Consider the following 14,867-nt stretch of genomic DNA (forward strand, 5'->3'; position numbering starts at 1 on the left):
GTGACAGAACGCATCTCCTTCCTGAGCGGTATGACGGCTGCGTGATCCCATGGTGTTTATACTTGCGTACTATTGTTTGTACAGATGAACGTGGTACCTTCTGCTCTCAAGGATTAACCAGATTTGTGGAGGTCTACAATTTTTTTTCTGAGGTCTTGGCTGATTTCTTTTGATTTTCCCATGTCAAGCAAAGAGGCATTGAGTTTGAAGGTAGGCCTTGAAATACATCCACAGGTACACCTCCAATTGACTCAAATGATGTCAATTAGCCTATCAGAAGCTTCTAAAGCCATAACGTAATTTTCTGGAATTTTCCAAGCTGTTTAAAGGCACAGTCAACTTAGTGTATGTAAACTTCTGACCCACTGGAATTGTTATTTTGTGAATTATAAGTGAATAATCTGTCTGTAAACAATTGTTGGAAAAATGACGTGCCATGCAGAAAGTAGATGACCTAACCGACTTGCCAAAACTATAGTTTGTTAACAAGAAATTTGTGGAGTGGTTGAAAAACGAGTTAATGACTCCAACCTAAATGTATGTAAACTTCCGACTTCAACTGTATTTTCAGTTTCAATAGCCTGTAAATGTCAATTTAACATATGTTTTATGACTATTGCCTAATTCTTTTAGGAATATGAGATTTTGCAACATTATGGCAACATGGGATTACACAGAATAACCAAATGGACAATATTAAGATATATTACTTTATTAATCCCCATGGGGAGATTTGATTGCACCAGCCAAAACATGCATTGCTAATAAAACACACCACAAATCACAACAAGGACACACAGACACTAAAAGCAGCACATCAATAAATAAAAAAGTGTGTGTTAAAAAGCCTCATATAATATGGTAAAAAAGATCTGCGGAAACGTTCAATTTTGGACCTGGGTAAAATAAATGTATGCAATTGCACTGCGATGCTCCTGGCAGGTAGGCCTACTGTGGAGGGGGTGGCTAGTGTGGCCTCTACAGTATACTCTTTTTTTTGTTGTTGCCTGCTGTGCAGAATTTACACAATGAAGGTGGGCAACCATGATGCCTATTTCTTGGTCTACTACACAGTAGCCTTTACACTAGGATGGACTGGAGTGTCTATGTATGCATCCACAATTTGTGTTCTAAACATAGCCCAAACTTATCTCTAGGTATCTCTAGGTATACAAAGCCAAATTCTGTCTTATTTCTTTAAGCACTTCGCGTTCATTTCAAACAACATTCTTCTCCCCTGGAAGCCATGTTAAGGGGGCGTTTCATTCTATTTTCCTCTGGAATTATTTTTTTTCACTTTGCAGCATCAGTAGTAGCGTTGAGCCAGCCTCCTATGAATGTACGGTGGTTGTGGCTGTAGTTTTTTTTAGGAACAGGATACGCATAAGGACAGCGAAGAAAAAAAAACATAGCAATTCCTCGGGGGATTTGTGAAAGGGAAACTCAGGTCTGCATTTATTCGTGTAAAGGACGACAAACAGGTACAAATTTCACGCTCACGCATATCCGGCTTATTTCGTTTTGTGGCGAGCTGCGTCTCCGAAAGAATTTCTTTCCATGTCTGATGAGATTACACATCCAATGCAATGAAAACAAAATGGGGGTTGCGCTGTAGCATGTGAGCAATAATAATTACAAGAAAGGTTACGGCCCGATGTACCAGACCTTTCTATTTGAGAACAGCCGCGTATTTATAGTGGACAGGCGACCAACTGAAGCGAGGCCCTTGATTAGATTAGGTGTGCATAATGTTTTTTTCAATACGCGTACCCTATCCGAAAAATACACGTAGGCCTACCAGCATGTGAATTTTTATTCCTGCAGAATAGAGCGTCTATGTATACACATGTATTTATTTTGTCCTATATTCATGGCGATTTGTAAATTGTCTTGTTATGTCGGTTAGGATCTCATTTTAAACGTCACATTTTACGAAAAATATGAATTAAATTACATACGTCGAGTATTGTAGGTTACATTAGGTGTCACGATCTTTTCCCTGTTCTTGTATTTTGCCCTTGCATGGGAGCAATCGAGGATACAAAACGCATTCAAGATGCACAAGAAAATGTAATGCATTCAATGCAATAGGGCATAGCTATCCGAAATAATATATCGGGTCTCAGATTGCAAATGGAATTTCTAAATCTGGGACTCTACTGTAGGCCACCGCGGACCTCTTCTGTACTAGTATTATTTAGTTTGTTTACAACCTCTGGCAAAGTAACCTTCCCATCTTGAAAATCAAACTAATAACGCTACTCATGCACAACTTTACAATTCCTCTGAACAATGCTTCGTATTTGGCAATTTATTTGAATTCTTAAAAGTTCCAATGCAGCCGTTTTTATCTCAATATCAATTCATTTCTAGGTAACGGTTAAGTACTATAGTGTGATTGTTTTCAATTAAAATGTTTGTTTTTTTAACCTTAGCAAAGAGCAATTTTTCAAGGAAGAATTTTGCTAGGAAGGTCTGGGAGTGAGAGGGGACGGGAAAACTGAAAATCAGCTCGTTATTGGCAGAGAGGTTTGGAACTCTTTCTTATTGGTCTTAACTAATTTGCCGGGTAGTGATGTCACCATGGAAGGCCAAAACTCCATCCCCGATGGTCTTTTCAAACAGCTCTTGCATTATCCTTTTCACAGTATTATTCAACCTCCGTGTAGAAATATATCAAACACAGAAAATCACGTTTTTGACTGCACTGGGCTTTTAAATGTTGTAGGCCTTTTATTCCTTAATAATTTGGAATAATATGCTAATCTAGCTCATCTTTGCTTGTTTAATTCTGTCTCTGTTCTTTTCAACTTTGCAAAGTCAAGGTATAGGTCTTTTCTTGCCTACACGAGGACAATATGATGCCCCTGATAGGCCTCTTCTATACATCTCAATCTTTATTCTTCAAGTGTTTATGCATGTTTTATCAGTTTAAAGAATGATAAGTCATATAGCCTATTATATAGACACGTTGGTTTACTTTTCACACCCAGACTTCATATCTTGATTCTGCTACCTGTGCACACCTGTCAAACACACCTGCCTCTAGTCATTCTGCTCCCACCACATACCCTTACCATTCAATGCATAGAAGCTTCAAAATGGCACAGTTGCAGGAGTAAATCAGTGGAGGCTGGTGGGAGTAGCTATAGGAGGATGGGCTCATTGTAATGGCTGGAATGGAATAAAAGGAACAGAGTCAAACGTCTTCCATTTGTTTGATACTGTTCCATTTATTTCCTTTCAGCCATTAAGGTGAACCTGTCCTGCTATAGCTCCTCCCACCAACCTCCACTAAAGTAAATGTAGTCTTACTAAATTCCTTTGGGCAAGTGGGCATGATAAAAACAATTTTGCACAATAGGGTCTAGTGTATTTCAATTGGTTCATTGTTGCATGTATAGAACAAATAACCAATTGAATGTAGTTGCAATCTCCATCCTGAACACTAACCATGGTGATACGACTGCTGTCCTCCCCAGGTAGACATAGCTGAGGCAAGATGTCAGCCCGAGGAGGAAAGAAGAAGACCACCAAACTGTCCCGCTCCGCCAGAGCAGGAGTCATCTTTCCTGTGGGGAGGATGATGAGGTATCTACGCACAGGGACGCACAAGTACCGCATCGGCATGGGGGCACCCGTCTACATGGCAGCCGTCATAGAGTACCTGGCAGGTTGGTATCTCGCCTGAGTGAAAACACACACACCAATGTCAAGACAGTGTCGTCATGTGTCAGCAAACACAAAAAAACTATCTTCCTAAATTCACTTGTGTATTAATTACAGGATTATGTAAAATATGAAAATGTATATTTTATTGGTGGCAGAACATTTTTCTAATGACAATTTCTTGTTTAGCTGAGATTTTGGAGTTGGCAGGGAATGCAGCAAGGGACAACAAAAAAGGCAGAATAACTCCTCGGCACATTAAACTGGCTGTCGCCAATGACGAGGAGCTCAACCAGGTACAGTATTATTCCCCTTGGAACGGACATTTAAAAAATATCCTATAATGAACTCAGCAGAGTACATTTTTCATGTTGTTCCACTTCACTTGCACAATTGTTCCACCATATTATATTACAGTAGATTAGTGCCCAATAGGGATCCATAAAACTAATGATGAAGATAGTCCCTTTGTCTAAGTGTTCAGGAAGGTGCAGTTGACGCCAAATGGCATCTGTATCAGGTAGGATTTCATCAGGCATGAACTGCCACCGCTTTGTGGTTAACCTCGAATGGAGAAACGGTTTTGTTGAGGCCCCAAATCCTGACAACACATAACTATAAGAGGTTAGATGCTCAATACACTCAAAAATATTTAATGTTTTTTTTTTTAGACAGTGGGGGCATTGCGCCTATATTCAAATAAGTGGGGATGAAATAAATACACTTAGACAATGAGCTTTATCATTTTAGCAGGATTTTTACCACTTGCCTAGTATTTCTCAGGGGGAAGAAATTGACCAATGAGACGGAATAGTCAACTGATTCACCTGTTCTGTGGCCTCTCAGCTTCTCAGAGGGGTGACCATATCAAACGGAGGGGTTCTGCCTCGCATCCACCCTGAGCTGCTGTCCAAGAAGAGGGGCAGCCGAGTGAAAGTGGACACTCAGGTGACCGTGCCAGAGAAGAGGGCGGAACGCGTCAAGAGCATCAAGAAACCTACCACCAAAAAAGGCAAAGGCAAACCAGGTCGCAAGCAGAGAGTAAGTACACATGAATGGGCTTCGTCAATGACAGAAAACATCAATATTTGTCCATGTGTTTGTTATAGTGCTATAAGAAGCATGAGTGTGTTCTGTTTTTTATTGATTCTATTAAAAGAAAAACACGGAAAACGACAAAGAGGCTGTTGTCGCTAACTCAACAGTGGAAGATGGGCCAGGGGATGGCTTCACTATCCTCTCAGCGAAAAGCCTGTTCCTTGGACAAAAGGTATCATTAAATGTAGGCTCATGTCAGCAATGACATGTCATTCTATTACACCTTTTATAAAGATACCTCAGTCATACACCTTGGAAATAAGTGACACGAGTCAAGTTTAAGTGATTTTGTTATAACTTCAACTCTACATCCCCTAAAACAGCTTTCACTAACAGAAAGTGAAATTAGCAAAATTGGAACCATCAAGGTGGAGGGAATCATCAACCCCACAAATGCAGAGATGGACCTCAAAGAGGGAGTGGGTGAGAAAGCCAGACCTGCTGGTATTTTCTTCTTAGACGTGTGAAAGGCCCATGGTCCATTATAATTATCCCTCTTACCTGTTGTGTGCTTGCCTGCAGGCAGTGCCCTGGAGAAGGCAGGAGGGAGAGACTTCTTGGAGGCAGTGAAAGAACTGCGGAAAGCACAGGGACCTTTGGAGGTAGCATCAGGTATGGAGATCTGGAAACTAGAGTAAAATCTGCTGAATGAGAGGTTTGAGAAGTTTCGCATGCAACGGTAATGAAATTATGTTATTACCAAATGTGTTTATCCAAAGAACCACATTCAGCATACACATAATAAGCATCATTGACACATGATAGTCTCACCCTCACTCACCTGTCTAGCCTCAAGTACACTGTCAATGCGTATATTTAAACCTACAAAGAAAGAGGGAAACATCAGTGTGTGTTTCCGTGTCTTCGTCCTGTAGTTGCGGTGAGCCAGGCCAGTGGGATGCCAGCTCGTTTTGTCATCCACTGTAACATCCCTCAATGGGGCTCAGAGAAGTGTGAGGACCAGCTGGAGAAGACTGTCAAGGCCTGCCTCTCTGCTGCAGAGGAGAAGAAACTCAAGTCCGTTGCCTTCCCCTCACTTCCTGCTGGCCGGTGAGACTACTCAACTACAGCTTTAAATCTATACCAGTAACAAAAAAACACTGATACGACTAAAATACATTTTAGTCTTAGTCACAATTGATTCATTTCCCCCTTCGTTATCTGTCGACTCTGAACAATTTGTCTAGTTTTAGTCAGACATTTGTCGCATATTAGTCAGTGAATTTAATAATTAGTGTACATGTGTACATTGAGATAGTCTTGTCCAACTAGACCTACTATCCCTTCATATAGCTGGCACATTGTTATTGTGGCAGATTGTAACCAATGCCAGCAATGATTTACCACAGGTTACAAAGCCTTGGCTACATGTTAAACAATTTAGGCATTCAGGTTTTATCTCCCCTTCATAACCTTGGGGTGGGGGTAAATAACAGTGATTCCGTAAAAAAATGGAAGAATCAGAGTTTTCCACAACAATGGTAGAAATATTACTGTACTACTAATATTCAGCAAATAGTATGAGAGAGTAAAGAAAAAAAGTATACTTTAGGTTACTTACAATCGAAGTGTCCTTGCTGCCAGTTAAAAAGATTGATGAGTGACTGAAGTGACCACCTGGGAGCTATGTGGGAGAGCCGGGCAGATCAGCTCAATCAGACCGTGCTTAAAAAACGTTAATTCTGCCAATGAGAGGATTGCATTAAATATTCTGCAACGGCATGCATGCTTATGATTGGACGTGGAATTTTCATCAACTAAAATTAAAACTCAGTAGTTACGGTTATGGTAATTTTCATGGCATCTCGTCGGGAAAAATTGGTTGTTGACATTTTGTCAACTAAATTAACATAGAGCCCTGGTTCAGAATGTTGAGCTAAGTCTTTTCTTGATTCCTTCTCAAAATGCATTGAAGAAGGTCAAAGGAGGGAAGGACCTTGAAACTATCTCCTCTAATCAAGGAGATAAGATGTGAGGAATTGTAGAAAGTCAAATTGAGATTGAGCCCACATCTGTGCATCTCTCCTGGTTGTAGGAATGGATTCCCAAAGCAAACAGCCGCCCAGCTGATCCTCAAGGCCATCTCCAACCATTTTGTCTCTGCGACGACCTCCTCCCTGAAAAACATTTACTTTGTACTGTTTGACAGCGAGAGCATCGGAATATACCTTCAGGAAATGGCCAAGCTGGATGCCAAGTGAAGCTGAGCTGAAGAGATGCTTGATTTGAGGTGTTTTTTTTAAACGGTTGCAGTTGTATTTCAGATGGATCTTTGTTTTTTGCAGCTGATATAGTGTGATCAAAGGTGCTGTAAGTAGGCGTTTTTGACATTGGATAGCCCTCGGAAGGCAAAAAAAATCAAATGTTTGTGAGTGAAGTACTGTACGCATTTATGTTACACTGTCTTCCTTTTACAGGATTGCATTCTTTCTTTTTAGACTAGACTCGATTAATAATCCCATGGCTTGTCATTCTTATCCCTCATTTACTGATATTGTTTTCACATTCCATGTACAAAGACAATTTTGACGGTTGTTTTTTCTGCTAGAATCCCTCTGTAGTTTCTGATACAGTTAGTTTACTAAGAAAAGTGTTTCTCATTCTGCTTTGAAATAAAAATCCAGATGTTTTACACCACAGATCCAGTTCTGATTTGATTGATGCGTCATTTACCAACATCCATGAATAGCAACCCAGTTTCATTACATTATATTTATTACATTGTAAAAAGTACATGACCTTTTATTTATATATACACATGTAATTTCCTGTTCACTCAAGAATTAGCGCCTGGTATACCTAACAATGCAGTACAACAAATGAACAGCTTCCAAAACGACTTAACAACCCTGTGAAAGAGGGGCTCCACTTCATTGTATTGTATAGTGTTGGTGCACAGACAGACTAATGCGTTTCTAATTTCTCTGACATAAGGCGGTGGATTAGGAGAGTAATATAACCTGACCTGAAAGCAGTTGCTCCCAACTGTGCTTCAACAAGAGTATTCATTCCCCAACAGCCCATTCCTAGCGGAATAAATAAGATTACAATTTTAGACTGATAAGGGCAACGGCCGAGAAATAAACTGCACTGAAGGTTATGCAAATCACAAGGTTGGGCATTCAAAATAGTCACTGCAGGGATAATACTACAAATCAGCATCAACGAGTTAGCCAGCTAACTTTAATAAACAACCAGATATAACTTCATTTTCTGTTTTATTAATTTAATAAACCTATACTAACATATGCATTTTCTGGTTGTTGAGTCAATTAGACAATGCCCGTTTCATGCTAATCTTTAGCATAAAGTTATGTCCAAGTCATTGATCTTGCTTTGTAGTATACCGCTCTGAAATGATGGGGGTGGGGGGGCCACAAAAAATCTTAACTCATCATGAGGCGATGCAGTTGCTCGTAGGTCTGCATACCCACATAACACCCCCCATTGCGAGCAAAACATTTTAGTGGCCCACGTCTTGACAGTGGTGATCATTTGAGTTAATTTAGTGCAATTCTACATATTTTATCATGGTGTGGAGAAAATGTTGCAGTTTTAAAGCATGTTTGCTGTAATTCTACAGATTTTGCCATGGGGTGGGGTAGAGAAGATTTTGCATTTTATAATTAATTTCATGCAATTCTACTCATTTTGCCATGAAGCAGAGAGGAAAAATAGCAGTTTTACAGCTAATTTCCTGCAATTCTACACATTCTGCCATAGGGTGGAGAGAAATGTTTGCAGTTGTTAATATGATATCCGAGTGAGACTAACAAAATCAATGGGGGCCCCCTGGCCTGTAATTTGACCGTGATAACAAGTCTGGATAGCTGGCTGCTAAATTAACTTGGCAATCAAATATTTTAGCTGACATGGGCTAATTGACTATCAGTAGATAGAAAAACAGCTGATGCAGAACCACATTCTGAAATTGCACCTTGTGTATTCTACTATTCTAACCCACAACAGTAAGTTGAGAACCCGACTGTGGTGGGGGGCTGTGATCCGAAGGCCTTTCAAACAGGGGCCACGGGCCGCCGTCAGTTGCTCATCCCTGTTCTAAGTGGTTGATACTTTTGAAAACTCTTCTTCCATCATCACATGCAGTGAGGTGTCTGGTTTGGGTATAATTTGACAGAAGATCAAGGCTCTAACTTCAACCTACCAAGATCTGAACTCCTCTGCAATCAATAAATTACTGTACGGACAGTGACATGCAAAAATACTTTCACTGTGTCAAGTGGGATAAAATAGTCCCAAATGAAAACTTGCAAAGATGATCCAGACCATTCATCTCATCACTTGAAAATGAAAACTGCATTTTAGATCAGCTTGTCCCGGATTTACTGATGGCTGTCTATGCTCAATCTGCTAGTCAATACTGTACTCATTTAAATAATCTCATTAAGACCTTCCTATAAAACTCCCCTAACCTGACCGATAAAAGCGGACACGCCCAGGCCAGACCAGTCGTCACATTCAGAATGTTCTAGGTGCTGTCCTTGTTAGCAATGGCAGCATCTCAAATCCATCTTTCCAAGGCAAACCATGCACACCTCTGTCCCTCTTGGGTATAACAGTGTTTAGAGGACTTTAGAATACGTAGTGTCCTTTTAAAACATAGTTTTGTTATTTTGGGCATTGTAATCAACTTTTTGCAAACAAGCTTGTGACAACATGTTGGCAAATTTCTCCCTCTTTGGAAATCTCAGGATATCATATAATATAATTATTTTCAAAAACCTCTCAGACACAATTTTATAATGGAAATATATAAACTGTATGCTTTTATATTACTGTACACGTATATTTCGACCTTCAGATACAAGAGTTATGATATAGCTAGTATTTCACTCTTTTGTTTTAAGACACAGTGCCCTGATACTTTGACTGGAGTAAATTCATCTCTGTACATCCTATTCAGTAAACAACATGCAGCACCTAAAACCAATTAAGTTATTCACTATGATTTATTCCTGGCAGGACCTCTAGATTACTGTTAAGCAGAGGCATACTAACAACGGACTTAACATTGTAGGTCTCAAGTTGAATCTGACTCAGTAGGAAAAGTGGGAAAGATCGAAGCGAGTCAAATAAGTGCTATCCTTAACATCCATGCAGCATCGTATATGTATATCATAAATATATCATAAATATGTATTTTCTGATGAATACGTGAATATTGAAGGACAGCAGGCCCCAGGATGTTAGATAAGACCAAAGCTAGATGTGTCTGTGGTTATTTAGTGTTGTCTGAGAGATGACCATGCATGCCAGGGTCTCTCTGTCAGAGTTGGTCTATCCCCTCCTGTGAAGGGGTGCAGAGCCTAAGGAAAGCTATGTTGTTTAGGGGACAGGTGGGGGACAATGTCCCCCTGTGAGAGTAGGTGGCTCTATTTTACCTCCGGGGTGTCACTAAGGTCGGTGGGCCTGGGGGCAGGGAGCAGGGGGACAGGGGAGCTGGCCTCAATGAGGGCGGGGTTGAGGATGATGGGCAGGGACATGGGGGGCACGCCCCCCACCTGCAGATGGGAGGCCAGGGGCTGCAGGATGAGGGGGGACTGACTCATGTGGGAATGACTCAGGGGGGTAGAGATCTGGGGGGACATCTTCACTGGGGTAGGCATGGGGGGAGTCGACGGGGGCACTGGAGATGATCTGTCAGTTCCTGGAAGAGAAGAGGACATTGATTGATTCATTTATTGTTGGCTATGAAACTGATAATGATCATTGGCTTTGGCCAGATTTCATAAATGACTGGCCATGGTTTTTATTGTATTTGAAATTTTACCCCAATTTCATGGTATCCAATTGTTAGTAGTTGTCTCATCGCTGCTACTCCCGTACGGGCTTGGGAGAGACGAAGGTCGAAAGCCATGCATCCTCTGATACACAACCCAACCAAGCCGCACTGCTTCTTAACACAGCGCGAATCCAACCCTGAAGCCAGCCGCACCAATGTGTCGGCGGAAACACTGTGCACCTGGTGACCTAGTTAGCTATGAGACAAGGATATCCCTACCGGCCAAACCCTCCCTAACCCGGACGACGCTAGGCCAAATGGACCTCCCGGTCGCGACCGGCTGTGACAAAGCCTGGGCGCAAACCCAGAGTCTCTGGTGGCACAGCTAGCACTGCGATGCAGTGCCGTAGACCACTGCGCCACCCGGGAGGCCTATGACTGGCCATGTTAACATGGTTACCGTTGGCACTAGGTGGTGGGGGATCTTGGGGCGACGCTGGTCTGCTGAAGGTCTTTGGCTCTGTGGGGGCAGCTGGCACTGGAGATGGGGCCTGGGCTGGGGGTGGCGAGGCTGGGGGGGAGGGGGCAGCCAGCTGGGCAAGTTCCACTGGGGGACTGGGAGCAGGATCTATGGACACAGAGCACCATTGCATTTCAGTGATCTGGCTTTATGTAGCTATATAGCAGAAATAACACTGAAGGTTAAGTACACATCATGAAAAACATGTAGGAAGTGTATTCTAACTAATTCAAAGCATATTGGAGAAAACAAGGCCTTAATAGATGCAGGTATAGTGTGTGGTCCTCTACCTGGTTGGGGTATGACTGTCTGTTTGAAGAGCTCTTCCCGGAGGTTAGGCAGGAAGCAGTTGATGCGTTCCCAGGTGATCTCCCACAGGTCAGAGTATCCCGTACGGGAGTCAACGCTGTGGAAGATTCCTGCTGTGTCCATCACCAGCAGCATGTTCTTCAGAGACTCTGGAATGGCTTCCAGCTGGGGTCGGATAAAAAATATTTAAAAAACAGCCCATCAGCCGTGCAATCACACACAGAAGGAAAAAACACTGAACAGAGCTGAATAGGAGTGAACATGAACTGTTATTATTCTTGTGTGCCCTCCTTTGCGTTTGATCACTTATTGTTGTAAAGTGATGGACTTTTTAGACTAGCTACAGGTAACTGCCAAAATAAAGGAAACACCAACATAAAGTGTCTTAATTAAGGTGTTCGGCCACCACAAGCCAGAACAGCTTCTAATGAGCCTTGGCATAGATTCTTCAAGTGTAGAATCTCCCGTAAGTGTTCGATTGGGTTGAGATCTGGTGACAGACGGCCATGGCAGATGGTTTACATCGTTTTCATGCTCATCAAACCATCCAGTGACCACTCATGGCCTATGGATAGGGGCATTGCCATCCTTTGGGGGTATAGTCATGTTAGCCAAAATAATGGCCTGCCCAGCATTTCTATTCATGACGTTAAGCATGGAATGTTAATTGCTTAATTAACTCAGGAACCACACCTGTGCTTTCAATATACTTTGTATCCCTCATTTACTCAAGTGTTTCCATTATTTTGGCAGTTACTCGTAGAAACACCTGAGCTAATAGGAATTGAAATCGACATGTGATACTGTGCAATATTAGGCATCTTCACCAGTAGGTCACTGGAGCCAGCGTGCATGTACTTGTCCATGAAGTCCAGGATGGTGAGCCACAGGGCAGCGAAGGTGGGCAGAGACAACAGGGGAGAGAGGTGCTGCAGGAACACCTGGTGGAGAGAACAAAGCAATAGAAAACAGTGAGATATTCAGATATGACATGGGTACCTGACACAGCATATTATACTATCGCTCTTCAGACGGATAAGCAATGCTAGACAGCGGGAAGGATTTAGCAACTTTGTAAATTTCTCAACCCCCCCCCCCCCCCAAACAACAAAGTCACCCCTACGGTCTGAACACATATTACAGATTTCACACTTTGACATGGCTGCCTGTTGTGTGTTGACTGAACTCTGACCTTTGACAGCAGGGTGCAGGCCCTCATCCTGGTCTCCTCCATGCCTCCCACATCTGCAGGGCTAATATTGTCCAGCAGCTTGGTCAGCAGGGGGAACAGGACCTGGCAACACAGTACATAATAATTAGAACACAGTTAACACTGATTAAATTATTTCCCACTTATTTTCGAACTTGAGATTTTTTTGCATAATACTGCATTATATTCAATGGGATATTTGCCATAAAATTCTAAATAAATGCCCATGGCAAGCTAGGATTTGGCCCCAAGTGCCTACTCTTAATTAATCATATATTTCACTATATATTTCAGAGGAACCATTCATGACCCACCACTCTCCTTACACATACACACACCATTTCACAGTGGTCCTCCTATAATGTAAAAGATGTTCAGCATCCTCCTCTCACCTTGTTGAAGCAGGACTCCCACTCCACAGCATCTAGTGTCTGCAGGTCATGGACCAATAGTGCCCTCTGGAGGTAGGTCAGGGCCTGCATTCGCACCTGCCGCCTGGCATCACAGCACAGCCAGGCTATCCCTATGGGATTCACACAATGTATGGATACTTATGTCAGATATAAAGCGTTAAGACCGGCAAGAGTGTTAAGTGGAATGCTATATAGTGGCGTGAGAACAAGACCACTAAGTCCACTCTCTCAAGGGTCAACTCAGTGAATTACAGTGCCTTCAGAAAAGTATTCACACCCCTTGAATTTTTCCACATTTTTTGCATTACAAAGTGGGATTAAAATTGATATCATTTTTTTGTCACACAAAATACTCAAGTGTTACAGTGGAAGAAAAATGAGAAACTTGTTTTTTTAAATACAAAAGAAAAATTCAAACACTAATATAAACTTTATTACACAAGTTTTCAACCCCGAGTCAATACATGTTAGAATCACTTTTGGCAGCGATTACAGCCGAGTCTTTCTGTTTGTCTCTAAGAGCTTTCCACACCTGGATTGTGCAACATTTGCCTATTATTATTTTCAACATTCTTCCAGCCCTGTAAAATAGGTTGTTGATCATTGCTAGACAACCATATTCAGGTCTTGACATAGAGTTTCAAGCAGCTAGGCAAAACTAACTTGACCACTCAGCAACATTCACTGTCTCTTAGTAAGCAACCCGAGTGTAGATTATTGTCCTGCTGAAAGGTGAATTAATTTCCCAGTGTCTAATAGAAAGCTGAGTGAACCAGGTTGTCCTCTAGGATTTTGCCTGTGCTTAGCTCATTCCGTTTATTTTTTATCCTGAAAAACCCCCGGTCCTTGCTGATGAAAAGCATACCCATTAGACGATGCAGCCACCACTATGCTTGAAAATATGGAAAGTCGTATTCAGTAATGTGTTGTATTGGATTTGCCCCAAACATAACACTTTATATATATATATATATATATATATATATATATATATATATATATATATATATATATATATATATATATATATATATATTCAGGACAAATGTAAATAAAAAATAATAAAAAACAGTTTTACTTTAGTGCCTTGTTTCAAACAGGATGCATGTTAGGTAATATATTTATTGTGTACAGGCTTCCTTCTTTTTACTCTGTCAATTATGTTAGTATTGTGGAGTAACTACAATGTTGATTTATCTGCAGCTTTCTTCTATCCCAACCATTGAACTCTGCAACGGTTTTAAAGTCACCAGTGGCCTCATGGTAAAATCCCTGAGCGGTTTCGTTCCTCCGCGGCAACTTAGTTTGAAAGGACATCTGTATCTTTGTACCAATCTACCAATAGGTGCCGCCCTTTGCGAGGCATTAGAAAACCTCCCTGGTCTTTGTGGTCTAATCTGTGTTTGAAATTCACTGCTCGACTGAAGCGATCTTACAGATAATTGTATGTGTGGGGTACAGAGATGAGGTAGTGAAACAAAATTATGTTAAACACTATTATTGCACACAGTGAGTCCATACAACTTGTGACTTGATAAGCAAATTGTTACTCCTGAACTTAGCCTTGCCATAAAGGGGTTGAATACTTATTGATTCAAGACATTTCAGCTTTTCATTTTTTAAATGAATTTGTACTCATTTCGAAAAACAGAATTCCACTTTGACATTATGGGGTACTGTGTGTAGACCATTGACAAAGAAATTAAATTTAATCCATTTTAAATTCAGGCTGTAACAACAAAAGGTGTAATAAGTCAAAGGGACCCATGTGAATACTTTCTGAAGACATAAAAATATAAACGCAACATGTAACATTTTGGGGGATTTTACCGAGTTAGTTCATATGAGAAAATCAGTCAATTGAAATAAATTCATTAGGCCTTAATCTATGGATTTCGCATGACT

The 14,867-nt window shown here is 41.2% G+C and overlaps 2 protein-coding genes across 12 annotated transcripts in view; one reads left to right on the forward strand and one right to left on the reverse strand.

The window, feature by feature from the left end:
• Positions 1-1,073: 1,073 nt before the first annotated feature.
• On the forward strand, positions 1,074-7,406 carry LOC109889890 (core histone macro-H2A.2). 3 transcript variants are annotated; one of them, XM_031823455.1, is made up of 10 exons: positions 1,298-1,481; positions 2,436-2,529; positions 3,483-3,674; positions 3,859-3,965; positions 4,516-4,710; positions 4,829-4,939; positions 5,091-5,190; positions 5,290-5,379; positions 5,643-5,817; positions 6,803-7,406. In XM_031823455.1, the coding sequence occupies exons 3-10, from the start codon at positions 3,503-3,505 to the stop codon at positions 6,966-6,968; spliced, it is 1,116 nt and encodes a 371-aa protein (XP_031679315.1). In that variant the 5' UTR covers positions 1,298-1,481; positions 2,436-2,529; positions 3,483-3,502; the 3' UTR covers positions 6,969-7,406. The 3 variants fall into 3 exon arrangements, 2 of the variants coding, with proteins under 2 accessions (XP_020337271.1, XP_031679315.1); XM_020481682.2 differs by lacking the exon at positions 2,436-2,529 and having other exon boundaries at positions 1,074-1,481; XR_004209832.1 differs by lacking the exon at positions 2,436-2,529 and having other exon boundaries at positions 1,297-1,481; positions 4,516-4,714.
• Positions 7,407-7,461: 55 nt separating this feature from the next.
• LOC109889889 (Golgi-specific brefeldin A-resistance guanine nucleotide exchange factor 1) overlaps positions 7,462-14,867 on the reverse strand; it is a 79,410-nt gene continuing 72,004 nt past the window's right edge. For all 9 annotated transcript variants that reach the window (XM_031823452.1, XM_020481675.2, XM_020481673.2 and 6 more), the window contains 6 exons: positions 12,942-13,072; positions 12,532-12,633; positions 12,167-12,280; positions 11,321-11,504; positions 10,971-11,138; positions 7,462-10,435 (listed from right to left, as the gene is read on the reverse strand). In XM_031823452.1, the coding sequence (XP_031679312.1) occupies positions 10,161-10,435; positions 10,971-11,138; positions 11,321-11,504; positions 12,167-12,280; positions 12,532-12,633; positions 12,942-13,072 (974 nt within the window). In that variant the 3' untranslated portion in view covers positions 7,462-10,160. The remainder of the gene's footprint in view (positions 10,436-10,970; positions 11,139-11,320; positions 11,505-12,166; positions 12,281-12,531; positions 12,634-12,941; positions 13,073-14,867) is intronic.

This window comes from Oncorhynchus kisutch, linkage group LG4 (genome assembly GCF_002021735.2).
Source record: "Oncorhynchus kisutch isolate 150728-3 linkage group LG4, Okis_V2, whole genome shotgun sequence".
Classification (NCBI taxonomy): Eukaryota; Metazoa; Chordata; class Actinopteri; order Salmoniformes; family Salmonidae; genus Oncorhynchus; species Oncorhynchus kisutch.